This window comes from Poecilia reticulata, chromosome 7, assembly GCF_904066995.2.
Source record: "Poecilia reticulata chromosome 7, P_reticulata-male-v2, whole genome shotgun sequence".
Classification (NCBI taxonomy): Eukaryota; Metazoa; Chordata; class Actinopteri; order Cyprinodontiformes; family Poeciliidae; genus Poecilia; species Poecilia reticulata.
Window position 1 is genome coordinate 21,647,381 of NC_088836.1, and position 15,259 is coordinate 21,662,639.

At 37.8% G+C, this 15,259-nt stretch overlaps 1 protein-coding gene across 1 annotated transcript; it reads left to right on the top strand.

The window, feature by feature from the left end:
• Positions 1-5,638: 5,638 nt before the first annotated feature.
• On the top strand, positions 5,639-12,338 carry eif2d (eukaryotic translation initiation factor 2D). Its single transcript, XM_008414018.3, has 15 exons — positions 5,639-6,013; positions 6,317-6,507; positions 6,594-6,677; positions 6,758-6,848; positions 6,932-7,039; positions 7,275-7,582; positions 7,735-7,852; positions 7,935-7,980; positions 8,063-8,169; positions 8,290-8,442; positions 9,587-9,676; positions 10,113-10,208; positions 10,571-10,691; positions 11,132-11,306; positions 11,398-12,338. The coding sequence occupies exons 1-15, from the start codon at positions 5,958-5,960 to the stop codon at positions 11,466-11,468; spliced, it is 1,815 nt and encodes a 604-aa protein (XP_008412240.2). The 5' UTR covers positions 5,639-5,957; the 3' UTR covers positions 11,469-12,338.
• The last annotated feature ends 2,921 nt before the right edge of the window (positions 12,339-15,259 follow it).

Here is a 15,259-nt window from a genome sequence, read left to right on the forward strand (position 1 = left end):
TTGTTTACAGACTAACACATTATTAGCTCTTTATCTAGTCTTGTAGTCAACTTGCAGTGGGCTGCTTTAAAACTTTTACTTTGGTAACTTTCAAGAAACACTCACCAGTAACGTTAATGTGCTCAACTTACTAGTACTGGGTTAGACCTCCTTTTGCCTTAAAATTAATAGATTCCACGTGGTATTTTAAAAATTATTTTAGTCCACGTTAAACACAATAGCATAGTTGCTGCATGTTTGTACATATCTATGAACCCATAGCAGCCCAACAATCTTAGGTTGTTGAAACTCATCAGATCTGGCAATGTTTTCCCAATCTGCTGTTTTCCATCTTGGCTCAAATTTAGTGGCTCAGATTCCTGTTCTCAGCTGAGTGGTATGCATTGTGGTTTTATGGGGCTTCAAGATCTTTGTCCTCACCTCGGCTGTTTACTAGATATTTTCTCCTATCCAGACTTCTTACTCTAAAAACATCCCAGTGTATAAAAATCCACCGGCAACTTATAAAGTTATACTCACACTGATTTAGCAAAGTAATTGTTTTCACCTTGCAGCAATATCTTTCATAAATGGTCGATGTGAGAGTTTTCCCATCAGTCTCAATATCTTTGCACAAACTCCTCAAATAGTTATGTGTTCATTTTATTCATTCCTGTTCATCCAAATTTGTGTTTTGGTGAAAAAACAAGGCAAGCGAAAAACATTAGAAGAGAAATCCTGGAATAAAACTCAAAATGAACATTAAGTGTAACTGGTCTAACTTAAACAAAAGTTATTTTAATGTCTCTGTCTCTGCAAATTGATCACATAATTTGGAAATGGTAACACTTAGTGCTGTCAGTCACAATCTCATGTGGCATTGCTCTATCCCTTTTTCCCCGTTAGCAGATCCTGTTGTGAATGCTCAGGCTAGTTAGCATATCCACCAACGACGGCAAATAAACAGTTTTTTTGTATTGGTAAGTTGTTTATTCGCCATTAGAACATTGAGCACATTGAGTCTCAAGACCTCCTCGTGGCTCTTGTTTGCTGTTTTTCATCTGGAGCGGTGCAGAGCAGCTCAGGCAGGAGGTGAAGGAGCTCAATCTTTTTACAGATTATCTGTCTCATAACATACTGGAACAACATAGTGATAGTTTTAACAAATATGTTTGAAAAAAAATTATTTATAAAAGTTACGTACTGCAGCATTAATAGATAGAAGTCATTTTCTCTGATTAATCAACCTTTCAGCTGGAAATCATTATTTCTGAAAGAGATCTTGAAGCTACCTGAAATGATGTGTGGTCTTACTTTTCATCCAAAGGAGTGGACTTTCTCATAAATTATCCCAAGAACCTTGCTGAAAAGAATGAAAGGTGAGATCAAAATGCCCTCTAAAGGGAACTGCATGGTGTTCATCTGTAGTTAACTGTGCCACACTAAATAAGTGATGAGGCAGCTTGAAAATCAGAACACAGAAGTTTTGGATCTGTATCCGTGAAACCTCAATAACAGGCTGTGTTTATGTCTCAAATAGCTGATGGGGAATCTGGCGGCCAACTTTTTGTGATGAGTTCCAGGCACTAATAAGACAAGAATGGATCCCCATCAGACTTTTTCTCTAAGGAGGATATTCAACAAGCCCGAGTGAATAGCGGTTATGAAACTGAAGGTCTATCACTGAAAATATTAACTCTTTTGATAAGTTTTATGTATCTGCCAGTAAAAGCCTTTGAAACTAATTAAGTGTTTTCATTTTTCTTCTTCAAAAATATTAAATGTCAAAGCCACAGAACACATCACCTATCTCATGAAGTAATTCAGTAGCAGCTGCTCACTGTCAAGCCAAGCAGATGGAAACAAACTGTTTCTAAGTCTCTCTTCTTTGACAATATAGAGCTTATTTTGTGAAGCTTTTATTGAGTAATCCATTTAGAACCCCCACACATATTTATGGTGCACAGTGTGAATGCTTCAACTAGACAACTACATAAAACATAGAACATGTTGATTACACCCATAAACACTGTGGCAAAGGAATTATGTCTCTCTTATACTTGACTGTGCCGTCTTTGGCATCTGTTACTTCCTTTGCAACAGTGAATCCAAAGACCATGCCTATTTGTAGCACTTAGGGTAATAGTACAACCTAGAAAAATACAGTACAGGAGGTATTTTCTCCTGTACTGTACTTTATACAATTCTATAAAGAATTGTCTTGTACTATATTTACAGTAAATTACTGGCAGCAGAGTTGCCATCAATTCTTGTTATTTGAAGGTGTTATTACAGCACTACTGTTTTAATGGATTTGGGTGATAATAGTGTACTACTGTATTTTATTGCACTTATAGAAGGTTACTGGCAGCTGGATTGCCAGTAATTTTCCATTATCTATAGCATCCTTACTGCACTGCTTACAGTTTATGACTGTAGCAATGCAATGTATAAAAATTAGGTTTTGCACAGTCTCTAATATTTTCTCATATTCTTTAAATTGTTTTTATTTGCATCGCATTAACGATCAGTTACATTACAGGAAACAACAGATTTTCACTGTATTTTTTCCAGAATTTTGTTAACTGTGTGATCAACGCACAATGAACACTGAAAAGCATACATTTATTTTTGAACCTATCTGCGAGTGCTTGGTTTACATAAAGACTGTTTCATCCGAGATGGAGCTTCTTACCTTTGAATGAGATTTGAATCAGCAGTGACAATGAGTACTATGTAGGGACAAGCAGCAACTCCTCCTGCTGCAGAATCACAAGAACAATCACAAAAAAGATAAGATTTTGTTCTTGTGTGGCCCAAAGTAAATACAGTTAAATATTTAAAAACTAAGGTGTTGTTTCAGCCTTTGTCTGTCCATCCATTCTTACTTCCTTTCTTTCTTCCTTTCTTCTGTAAAACCATCCATCCATTCATGCAGATTGTATCATAAAGGTGTCCAAGGAACCCCACACTCAACCCCTAGTCATGTCAAAGAGTAGGCTAAATTTAGCTGCTTGTATCTGGGATCCTGCTCCTTCAGTCATGACAATAGACCCGAGTATATTCACAAAGTTTAGGGAACAGCAGATAGCTAAATCCTGGAAATACATACGGCCCCATCTTTGTTCAAACACTATATTGTAATATACACAATGGACTGCTGATTTTCCATGAATATTTTGGAACTGTGTTCCACAGAAAAATCCATGCATAGAGGGATCTATTAATACTGAACTGAATTGTCACAATAGAGTCAGAATCTAGATGAACTTGTAGATTAGAGTTTTGGTGTATTTCTTTCTTGATCATGAGTCACGACAGACCAGAGGAATAAAGTCCTTAAAACAACAGACGAAGCATCAATTCCCCTGCACCTCTAGGTCCAATCTGCCATAAATTGGGAAGAAAAACACCCAAATATTTTATTTTAGGGCTGAACAATAAAACAATAACAATATCTATCGCAATAGATACATGATCAATAACAATAGATAATACGCCTGGTAAAATATTCAATAATTTCCCTGGACTCAAACCAGAACCGCACAGCATTCTGGGGGATGAGCAGAGAAAATACTTCAGTCACTCAGCCCCTTACAACCACCCAAGTAAGGCTGGTGGTCACTCATTCTTCGGTTACCTAGCAACAATTTGCTGAGTAACTTGCACAGCAGCAGTTCAAGGCTTTGCCACCATGTCTCATAACTGCTTAAAAATAAATAGTAGTGTGGAGTGAAACTGTCAATAAAACATGAACGGTCGCACCGCCATTTTAGTAGTATTTCAGATATTTAAAACAGAAAACTAATCAATAATTGATATTGACCGATCTGAAACGTCTTTCAGCCACATCGTCTACCCCTACTTAAACTCTTTCACTTTAGGCTAAAACTGCTCTCCAAGCTGCAGGGAGCAGCTTTATTTTGACTAAGAACTGTGGGGTCAGAGGAGCTCAATTGCATCCAGTCTGTGAACTACTCCCATGCACATCAATGGGGCCATGTTCCAAAGATGTGAACAGAGTCACATCTTTGAGTGATGAGATGAGATTTATCTTCCCAAACCTCATGTACTCCCTTGATGCCCTGACCAGGAACACCCCAAACAGGACCAGTGACCAGGGGTAGTGCTGCCTACTACTAGTGCCTCAGGGGAGACGGTTGTAAGCCTAAATCTAGAGCCATAAAACAAATGTAAACATTTAGCTTATCTGTCTCTCCTACTAAAAGCTAATCTGATAAATTCTATTATTTTGTTACTTTACAGGCATTGTTAAAAGGAAATGCTAGATAAAGCATTTAATTGTCTAATCTCACAGGAGACCAAATGAGTTGTTTGTGCTGTAAATTATGTTATTTAAGAAGATCTTTGGATATTTCTGACATGAGTGCTTAGCAGCTCACATGTCTATCCTCCTTAAGTCAAACTCAGCCTTTTGGGACCACTTGTGAAAAACAATGTGCTGTACCTCTCAAAACAGGCAAATCAAAACCATGTGTTGTTTTTCTGGCTCCTAAATCTAAATCCAGCCAATTGTGGTAACAAAAAAGGTTATGTAATTAGACAAATTATATTTCTTTTCAATTTTTTTCTCTTACTATATAAAGTATCACCACAAATGTAAACAAAAGTACCCTTTACATTTTATGCATTTTCAGTCACTAATGGCCACATGCATGATACTCTGCACAGAAACTGGCATCTCTCCTTCTCTGTGTAGTTGAAATCTTTCACATAATAAACTGTCTCTCCAAACAGCTAAGCATGGATGGCTAGGGTCCTATTTGTAAATAATGAATATACTTGCATAGAAATGAAACACTTAAAAAATCTGTCTGTTGAGTTTAAACATTTAAATGCCAGAAAATACTTGTCACCAAAAACAGAAAGAAAAATTCAGCAATTATTTATGTCTGAGAATAATGAGGAATCCACTTCAACACCTCTGGCATTAGATCTAAATCTAATTTCTTCCTGTCTCTTACTGCAAGTAGTTGGAAACATATGAGACATTTGTTCACTTTCATTGAAAATCACAGCTTGATACTTTCTGCGAATTGTTGTGAACATGTGACAAAAGGCAGGCGGGCTAAAAGCATGATGGTTGTTCATTCTGCTTACAGCAAGTATATTGAACTTCGAGAGACTTTGTCCCTCATCATGTATTTACACAGACTGCAAATAACCGAATTGGGTGAGATAAGAATGAAGACACGCTCTGTGTGTGAAAAATGAATGTCATTTTATGACCACTGATGGACCAGTTTTCTAGTCCACTTAAAAGAAAACAATCTTCACAACATAATGCCACCATTGCTATGTTTGAGCACGACAATGGTGTGTTCAGGGTGAACTGCTGTTGTATAAGTATGAATAAATGCTGTGATTATGGATTATTTCTAATTGTAAGTATTATTTGGAAGATGTTTGTTCTGTGTGAATCTGTTGCTATTTAAAATATTTTATCACTATTTTAATTTTTAAAATAGCACAATTTGTACATACCTTTATATTTTATCTATTTAATGACACCAGGTTTATTTAAATCAGATGTTTTGATCAGGCACTCAAATACTTTTTTATTCTAATTGAGTAATTTCTTGGATGGCTGTTTTGCTTTTATTTTTTTATTTTTTTTACTTTGTTGGGTACAAATATGTTGAAGTAGTGCAGTGTAGAAGGATACAAGTTTTGGGTACTTATTTACTCTCCTCGCCGTGTATCAGAAAAAGTAAGAAGCGTCTGATTGCGCGGAACTCATGTTCCTCTCTAAAGTCGCGATAGATGTTCCAGACGGAAACAAATAAGCGTCGGACCGAAAAGCACTTGATCGCTGCAAAGCTATTTAGAAACAGTGGAAACATGTTGCTGTGGGAGAAATATGCAGCTGTAATGAATGTTTGTTGACGTATTAAACCACAAAGGTTTCATGGTGGATGCGGTGAAGTAGTCGCTGTAAAGATTTAATTTGCGAAAAGATGTTTGCCAAACCGTTTCGTGTCAAATCCAACACTGTACTCAAAGGATCAGACAGGTTAGTCAGTGCTGCTGACACCACAAACACGATATTTCTTAGAGCAATGTGTTTAAAATAGACCCCACAATTTCTTTAAAATTATTAATTGACGTGTCTATTAAGCAAATGTGTTCTTCCAAACTTCTAGTTTTTGTGTGTGTGTCTGTGTGTGTTTTGTCCGTTATTAATTTTAACGCTTTAAGTGTTATTCTCTAGGCTCTAGAATAGTCTTCAATCGTTAAAATTATTGATTAAAAGCTATTTAATGCGACTAAGAAAATGAAATTAACTCAGAAAAATCTTCCTCCACACTGCATGTAGGAGAAAGTTGAAAGCTGACCTTTCAGCTGCATTTCCATCCCTTTCTGATGATAAGCTGTCTGAGCTCGTCCCCAACAAAGAAGAAATTAATGTTGTGAAGATTTATGCACACAAAGGAGAAGCTGTGACTCTTTATGTTCTTCATAAAAACCCTATCTTCTTTGAAGTGGAGAAACGACTATATCCTACAGGTATTAAAAAATAAATAAGGCATAATGTAAACAGAAACTAAAGCATGATGAATGTGCTCAGAATGTTGATTTCTCTTATCTTTCAGTGTATGTTCTGTGGCGACACCCTTCTCTCCTACCAGTATTCAGAACATGGGCTCCTGTGCTTCAGAAGTTGATTGGAGGGGCCGGTAAGTTTCCCTTTTCAGCATGACATATGTTGTGTCTCTGCTTGTCTCGGTTGTAATGAAAATGATGTGCTTCTCCACAGATCTCATGCTGCCAGGTGTGGTGATGCCTTCATGCGGGCTTCCAGATGTAAAACAAGGGTCCTGCTGTGCTGTTTTGATTGTGAATAATAGGTGCGGCACAGATAAAAAAAAAATGCAGATGCTTTCTTTCACCACACTCAATGATATAATTGTGCTCTGCTTGGTGTTGGCAGGGCTCCTGTTGCTGTTGGAAAAGCTGCAGTATCAAGCACGGAGATGCAGAGCTCGGGTATGAAAGGGAGAGGAGTGTGTGTTCTTCACACGTACATGGATTACCTCTGGTGAGGAACTTAAAGCTTTTTCATAAGAGATAAACCAATCAGGCGTTTACGAGTTGGTGTTGATTTTTGTTTTTCATTTCAGTAAGCTTTATTTGACTTCCTTGAAAGTCACAGTGATATTATTGCTCTTTTTTATTTATTAATACCCCCATTTGTGGGGACTTTATTTAGTGTCACTACATGCAAATGCATCCTTGTAGATGGATACAGTTCAAAATTTGTATTTATTTTACAGGGCGTTTGGAGATAAATCAAATCCTCCCTCTTTACCAGATGAGGATGATGAAATAGAAGATACAAATGGAGAGAAATGCGAAGTTAGCGAGAAAGAAGAACATAGAGATGACGATGATGATGATGATTATGATCATCATCATTTTGGAACGTGTGCAGAGGAGCAGCAGAGCTTTGGTGAAATCGTTACAGATCAAGCCTGTTGTGGTTTTGAGGAGCTGAACCTCACTGAGAAGACGGAGGAAGACAAGGTGGAGAGTAGCAATGAAAAAGGCGAGGAGAACCAGGACGAGCAGAAAACTCCTCAAGGTAGCAAGCATAAATAAATGCATTTTGTCTACGAATGGATAAAAACGTCCCACTTTTGATAGGTTCAAAGCTTCACCTGTAGATGAAGATTTTATTTTTGATGTTAGAAAAATAACATGAGACAGAAAACGTTTTATACCCTGATCCTACAGAGGAAATGGACGCCCTGCTGCTGCAGTGCTTCCTGCATGCTCTGAAGAGCAAGATTAAGAAGTCAGAGCTCCCTCTGCTGACTAGCACATTTCTCCGGAACCACATGTTCACCTGCTGGTAAGGTCTTCACCAATCTGTTCAAACCTGCTGAAAACAAATTTAAGTTAGTACTCCTGAGTGCATCCTCTTTTTTTTCCAGCCCTAGCGGAAAGCAACTGGATATCAAGAAATCCAGCTATAAAAAGGTACAAAATATCCCCAGAATAGGACTAAGCCGAAGCTATATTACACTCTTATCGGCATGTATAATTTGCACCTTTTCAACAGCTGTCCAAGTTTCTACAAGTCATGCAACAGCAGCATAATCTTATTCAAGTGAAAGAACTCACCAAGGGTGTGGAGAGCATTGTGGCAGTAGACTGGAAAAATCAACAGTGAGTTGATTGCTGCTTATCTCTTTTTTTTTTCCTTTTTTTTTGGTTTAATTTCTTTTCTGAAAGCCTCACACATTTAACTCTGCTCGTCGCTCTTTGAATTACTAAAACATTTTTCAGACTGCGGTCCTTCAGCATTCCAGAGGAGGCAGGTGTTGAAGAAACGGCGGTGCTGAGTGGAGAAGGAGAAGCCCTGTACCACCCTCCAGAGATCACTACTCTGTACTCTGTCTCTGCTCGGTTGGAGCCACTGTTTTTGGATGCAAATAAGAGGTGTGTGTGTGTGTCCACTTTGAAGTTTCCTCACCCCCAGGCTCCTCACGCAGGCTGATGTTTGCATGGTTCAGGCAGCAGGTGGCCATCACAGCAAGAGCTGGAGCCGGTGTTTACTTTGAGGAGATACTGCAGCACCGCAGCAGGGACAGTGTCCGGGGTTTGCTTAAACTGACCTTACCCTCTCCTCTCTCTTGTGAAGGGATAAGTTAATATTCCCTAGGTGAAAGTCAAATCAATATTAGTCTTCTGCACACCCCAAGATCATCCTTTTTGTTTTGCTTTTCTTTTAGTGTGACACCATATACTTTTTTTCTTTTATTTCCATTTTCAAGAAAACATAAAGCTGTATATCTACAAAGAAATTTGACAAATGTACTTTTTTGTTATTCTTGGAACATGCACTAAAGCAGATGAAGCAGACTTTGAAATACTTTATGTCAATAGTTAACTTTCTTAAAAAAGTATTTTAAGTTTTAGGAACAACCAGATTTAAGGCAAAGAATTTGAGCTCAGAGTGTAATGGCTCTGGTCCAGACATTTGCATGTTGTCACCATGGACTTGAACCTATAGAAGCCAAATTAATTTGTGACTTAAGTATGGTTGGAGTCATGACCAAGAAGCTTAATGTTAGCCCACTTTAACCAAACACAGGTTGATATGTGTCTCAGGTTATTCTCCTTGTTTCACCCATCTGACCCAAGTAGTCACAAACAATCCACCAAGCTGCTGAAACGCTATTTGTCTTTACTGAAGGATGTTTAAAACCAGCATTGATAGAGATCAGATTGTAGAAGCAAGAAAATAGTCAGTGCCACAAAATTGACTCCTAAACACAACTGCTGTTCACATGAACTAAATGCCATCGGGAAAAGTGTTTTATGGTCAGAAGGGACAATGGTTCATCTGTTTGGCCTTAAAGACAAAAAGGAATGTTTGAAGAAATCCAGATTACGCTTTTAAACCTTTAAGCATTGCACTAGCTTCTGAGCATGGTGGTGGCAGCGTCATGCTTTGGGGCTGGACATGGTGGGATGTTCCAGCAGGAACATGATATTATGCTTCAAGAACAAAAACTAATCATGTGTTGGAAGATTTGTGACATTTTCACTCTGATGTAAAGATTGACGTGTGCTTGTTTAGGAAAGGGACGACGATGCTTCCTGCTGATGTCAGAAGTATAATCACTGAATATGTGAAGAAGAATGAGCTGGTGGATGAGAATAATAAAAAGTAAGTGGATGTTTAACAATTCTTCTAATTTGCAAACTACAGCAATTATTGCCTCAACAATTAGGAGACACCACAAAAATTAACATTAGTAGCAATGTCTTATTTTAAGTAAATATTGTTTCACATCAGTATATCTTGGTCTGTCTTCACATTTAAAAAAATAAGCCCTAAAATAAGACTCCCTTCGTTGTTTTTTTTAGAACTGTGGTTAAAATTTCCACCTTCACGGCTAAGTAAATTTAGTACTGAGAACATGTGATGCCGTAAAAAGTTCTTCTTGTCAAGCTGTGAAAGCCAGCGATTCTCAAGATGTTCTAAAATAAGACTATAATTGCAAATAAAAGAAATCGAATCAAATCTATTAGCAACTCACCAGAGGAAACCAGGCCACATTTTCCTTGTTTAGAGCTAACAGCTCCTTTTTTCTTTCCACCAGTTATGTGACTATAAACCCGATTCTGTGTGACTGCTTACTGGAGAAATCAGAATACCAGGAGATAGAGTCTCTCAAATGGGATGACCTTTTTAGCAGGTAAAAAAAATGTAAAGAATATGAATGAATGTCATCATACTCTGCTTGTGGCTTCATATTTACATTATTTTGTCATTTTTCCAGCTGTTTTTAACTGCACACTCCAGTGGTTGTTAAGTTGACGATGGTATAGAAACGCCAATTTAAAACAGATTTTTAATACAGAAGTGTTTACCTACTAAAATACTTGTTTAGGTTGGTAAGATGCTTCTGACTCTGTGTATGGCTCAGAAATAGAAATGTTCCCAGAAAAAGAAATGTTTCCTTCCACTAAATTTTCTGTTCACATGAAAACCAAGAACGTGGGAGGGGGACACAATACTTGTCGCAGTAGTTTTTATTCAATATCATCTTCTTCACAGGACATTGGGAAGAATGCAAGAGTGTTATCAGGTTGTGTTTCCTGGACAAGCGGCAACAGTAAAGAAGGGCCACATTGAGCCAATAGACATCTCTGTGGCTTCTCGAGGTTCTAATAAGAAGGTGACAAAACTTTTCCTAACTTAACAGTTGTAGCTCTAGATATTTGCAAGTAAAATTTCCTTTTTGTCAGGTTTTGATTTTTAAGCTATTGCATCAGGACAGAAGTGACCTAATCCCAGGTCCAATCACAGATTAGGGTGTGAGTTATATAGGAATATATACATTAACACTTTTTAAAGGCTGACTCAACTGGGTATAACAGATATTGAATAATTTATATTTTTGAATATGACTTCATGTCAGATTGTTGTTCCGAACCTACATCCCATGTATGTCTGAAAACCAATCCGAAACTAGTGGATATTTTTACTTTGTGGAGCGTTTTATCTTAAAACGTCAAACTTTTCAGAACCTTTATAAGATAAAGAAAATGCCTTCAAATAATTCAAAATTATCTGGGCTGTTTTTTTTTTTTACTTGTTGTTTATTTACATCTGTAGGTGACTCTAATAAAGAATTTGGAAGTGTATGGTTTGGATCCTGCAGTAGTCGCCACTGCTCTGCAGCACAGAGTCCAGGCCAGCGCTGTCTTACAGATCCTCCCTGGAGCTAAAGACAGAGTCCTGGTCCAGATCCAAGGAAACCAGGTGCATCAGGTTGGGAACCTGTTGCTTGGTAAGAACCCTTCTTCTTCTTTCTTTTTTTTTGGTAATATATTTATTTGAACGAACGGAGTTATGATTTCCCTTCGCTAATTCAATTTCAGATCGTTATCAGATTCCTCGCAAGTATATCCAGGGCCTGGACAAAGCTCCCAAGGGTGGGAAAAAGAAGTAAAATTGGACTTTGCTGGGCCAGCATTTTATCGCACTTAAAGCTGTTATCATGAAGTTTAATTAAATTGCATCCACTATTCCTTCCTGACATTAGGTTCAACTTATTTTTCTGTTAGGTTTTGGCTGCAGTCTGGACTAAGGAATCCAAGTTAGAACTAATTGATGAGTTCAGCTATGCCAGATAACATTTTGTTGTTGTAGCAAGATTATTAACAGCTGATGGCAAAACACATGTGGTGTAAAACTTATTGCAAACTTCTTGTTTGAAATGTTTATTTTTTTAATGTATTTTGGAACTTCTGAGGCCCTAAACACAGTTATGTTTGTAAGTGTAAAACCATTTAGTAAGTAGGTAAAGTAAATTTATGTAGCACTTGTCACTGGTAAAATCACAATTTACTTCAGTAAAAGAGTATACACATTAAAACACAAATAAATTAAATATGACAAAAAAGTAAAACCAAAACAATATTTATGTTAAGTAAAAGCACAATTAAATAACAATGTCTTCATTTTGCTTGTTTTTTTTATAAATCGAGATTCTCAAACAATAAAAAAAAGAAGAAATCTCATCAAGTTTTACACCTGGTTCTTTGGCCTTGGGGTAGATTTTAGCTTGATGCCTTAAGGAGTCGAGTTGGCGTGTGTGGCTCCGACAATTCATTAACTAAGAAAGGAGCTTGATAGACAAAGTCTGAATTTTAACGTGTTCAGGTGACCTCTTTAAAGACGTTGAAACAAGACTGATGTGAGCTTTTCTGTTTGTTATTTATAAGAGCCTTGCTGCAGAGTTTTTGACGATAAGAGACTTTTTTGTTAAAACATGTGAAATGTATTAGTCTGGAGAGAAAATAAAAATCTCAAGTAATCATCTCCTATTTCCTGTTTTGACCACCAACTTGGAAATATTTCTCAAATAGCAAAACAGTTTCAGAAGATTTGTTCTGAATAGCCTTTAAAGCTGTAGTGGGTAACCTTTATTCCTTTATATACATTTTTTTTTTTTTGTTAAATCTGTCACTATGGTATTTTGACAGTACTTAATAGAAAAAGAAAACAGTTGATCAAATTTTCCACATCACAATCTTTTATGCTCATCTTTGGGAAAAAATGTTTCATGAGGAAAGACAAAACCTAAAAACTTTTTTTTTTTTTTTTTTTTGCCACCCGAGTTTTAAAGCTGAAAGAAAAAGAACATTTGGTCAGTCTTAGAAAATGGGTCTTCAAAAAAGTATTTTCCTCCTTGCCTTTCAGGGCTTTTGTTTCGTAGTTTTAAAAACAATAAAATATGTATATATATTTTTTTCTTCTCACTTCACTATTATTCAATGCGTTACAATAATAGAACCAATGCATGTTTAGTAAATTTTTTTTTAAAATTGTTTTCCCCACAAAGTTCTGTGCTTCCTGTGTTGATAGATTGTCGAGAGCGATCACTTTATTAAGAAAAATAAGGTGGTTGGTTCTCTTTAAATGTAATTATTGGTAATACAAGAAAAAAAAAAAAACATAATTTCAGTTTGGACCTAGTGTTTGTCAAGTCCGATCTTTGTGTTTGTTTGCTCGGGTTCTGGAAACCGCCTGCAGGAAATTAAATCAGCATGTTTAGAGTCCAAGACCAAACATTGTAGGAACATGCCAGCATGGGTAGTATGGAGGTTTAGCCATTATCCGGCTTTTAAATAAAGGGACAAAGTGAATAAAAGAGTAATAAAATGTTTTATAGATTGATACAAGGCTTTGTGTCTGAGAAAAACAAAGACATAATCAGAGAATGACCTCTGGGATATTCCATCTGTTCCGTGACGCCTATAAACGCCTATAAAGTGCGTCTGTAAAACCTCTTTTCAGATTAGTGTTGAACTCTCATATGGTGAAACTTTTTCAAATCTTGATAACTATTGCTTTACAGTAAAAATACACTTTCCTGATACAAGCCAAGAACTCCCGCCTGAACTTGGGCTGGGTGCACAGCCTGGTGCCGATGTCTGCCGCGATGTTTACCGCTAGTTCATAATCATCGCGATCCCACATGTACGTGTCAGTGGTGCGGAGGATGATTTGAGTTGTAGCGCGGGTGATGGACAGCATCACAAAACTCATGGATACGGTCACCAAAAGAAGCACAGACTTTCTCTTCTGGGAGCGAAGGAGAGGTCTGACTTTCCCGGAAGTTGCATCTGCAGAGCTGTGAACTCTGCTACTGAGAGAAATGAGACGCAGGGTCAGTCCGTTCAGACTCAAGATTACGACAAAGGGGAGAATGTAGGCCTGCAGTGTCTGCAGCCAAACCAGGGTATGGATAAACTGAGTCGGGACCTCTTGTTTGTAGACGCATGAGGTGTGGTTGTTTTCCTGGATCGAAGTGTTGGACCAAAAGTAAGGAACGGCAGAAAGGATTGCTGAAGACAAAAGCTGTGACAACTTTCCACACAGCGCACGTCTGCGCACAAACGTACGTCGAAGCGTGGCTGGTGGTTCGTAGTTTTAAGAACAAAAAAATATGTATAAATATTTGGTGCAGTCCCTCAGGTGCACCACGGCTCAAAACTCCAAAACGGCTCCCGCTGGTGGTACTTCAGAAAAAGCTCAAGAACCACAATGAAGATCAGGATGAGGTTCTCCGCCACTGAGATTGCCATTAGATAGTATGAGTTGGACATGGAGAGCATGCAGCTCCTCTTCCAGATGACCAGGAAGGTGATGGTGTTGGCTGAGGAAAATAACTAGATCAGTGGAGGAAACATAGCTGACATTTCCCCGACCAGATCATATAAGTCAAATAGGAATTATGCATGTTGGAGTGAAATCAGTCAGCAGCTCTTAACATTTACTTACATGGGATCCCGGCTGTTGCCAGAGCAGGATAAAAGAGCTCTTGCAGTTTCACCATCCAATGGCTGTTTGAGCTCATGTCTTCTCACCCCACAGAAGCTGCAGTATGTGGAAGCTGGAGGATCAGTATTCATTTCAGCCTCAGGCAGCAGACAACCACTCCCACTTCACCTTATTATAAAAATCATAACAGTGGGTAAACAATCTGTACTTCTGTGAGGCTCTGATGACCAAGCTGTCCTTCTGCGACAGCAATAAGGAAATCCTCAAGACATTTATTTAAAGAAATAAGTGACAAAGCTTTGCAACACAAATTACTGTTTACCAAATATTGTGTGGCTACATAATGCAAAACTGTTTTAGACGTAAAAGTTTAATATTCACCCAAATAGATTTGAGAATATGCCAATTTTAAAAGGTTGCTAGATTATTAAAATCTTTACCTGACAGTTCCTTACAGATATATATATATATATATATATATATATATATATATATATATATATATATATATATACCATGAACATTTGAATACATCATGTTAGTTCAGTGACTGTTCCCCTGCATTCACAACATAGACTTCATTTCATCAGTTGTCCAGCTCATTGAGTTCGCATCACTAGAAAGGCTCCAGGAGCCCGAGGCACCTCGATTGGATTAGCCCGCACTTTCTCCAGACCTTAATCCCGTAAAAACTCTCTGGGATCAGTTGAGTCGCCAAGCAGTGACTCATAACTCTGTTCCCCACAACCTCAACGACCTGAAGGCGGCTCTACTGGAAGAGCGGGACGCAAAGCCTCAGCAGACAATAAGTCTTCTTGTGAACAGCAGGAGACGTCAATCTGTAATTGATGCTCAAAGGAACACGACACGTTACTGAGACGCTGCCATTTTTAGTCATGGCATATCCTCCACTGCTGTTGGCTTTTGTTTCAGTACAGTGTGTCAGCTGAGGAA

Coding starts and splice junctions, on each gene's coding strand:
- eif2d (XM_008414018.3), top strand. CDS start 5,958: ATGTTTGCCAAACCGTTTCGTGTCAAATCCAACACTGTACTCAAAGGA. Junction 6,849..6,931: donor GTTTTGATTGTGAATAATAG/GTGCGGCACAGA, acceptor TGGTGTTGGCAG/GGCTCCTGTTGCTGTTGGAA. Junction 11,307..11,397: donor GGTTGGGAACCTGTTGCTTG/GTAAGAACCCTT, acceptor ATTCAATTTCAG/ATCGTTATCAGATTCCTCGC.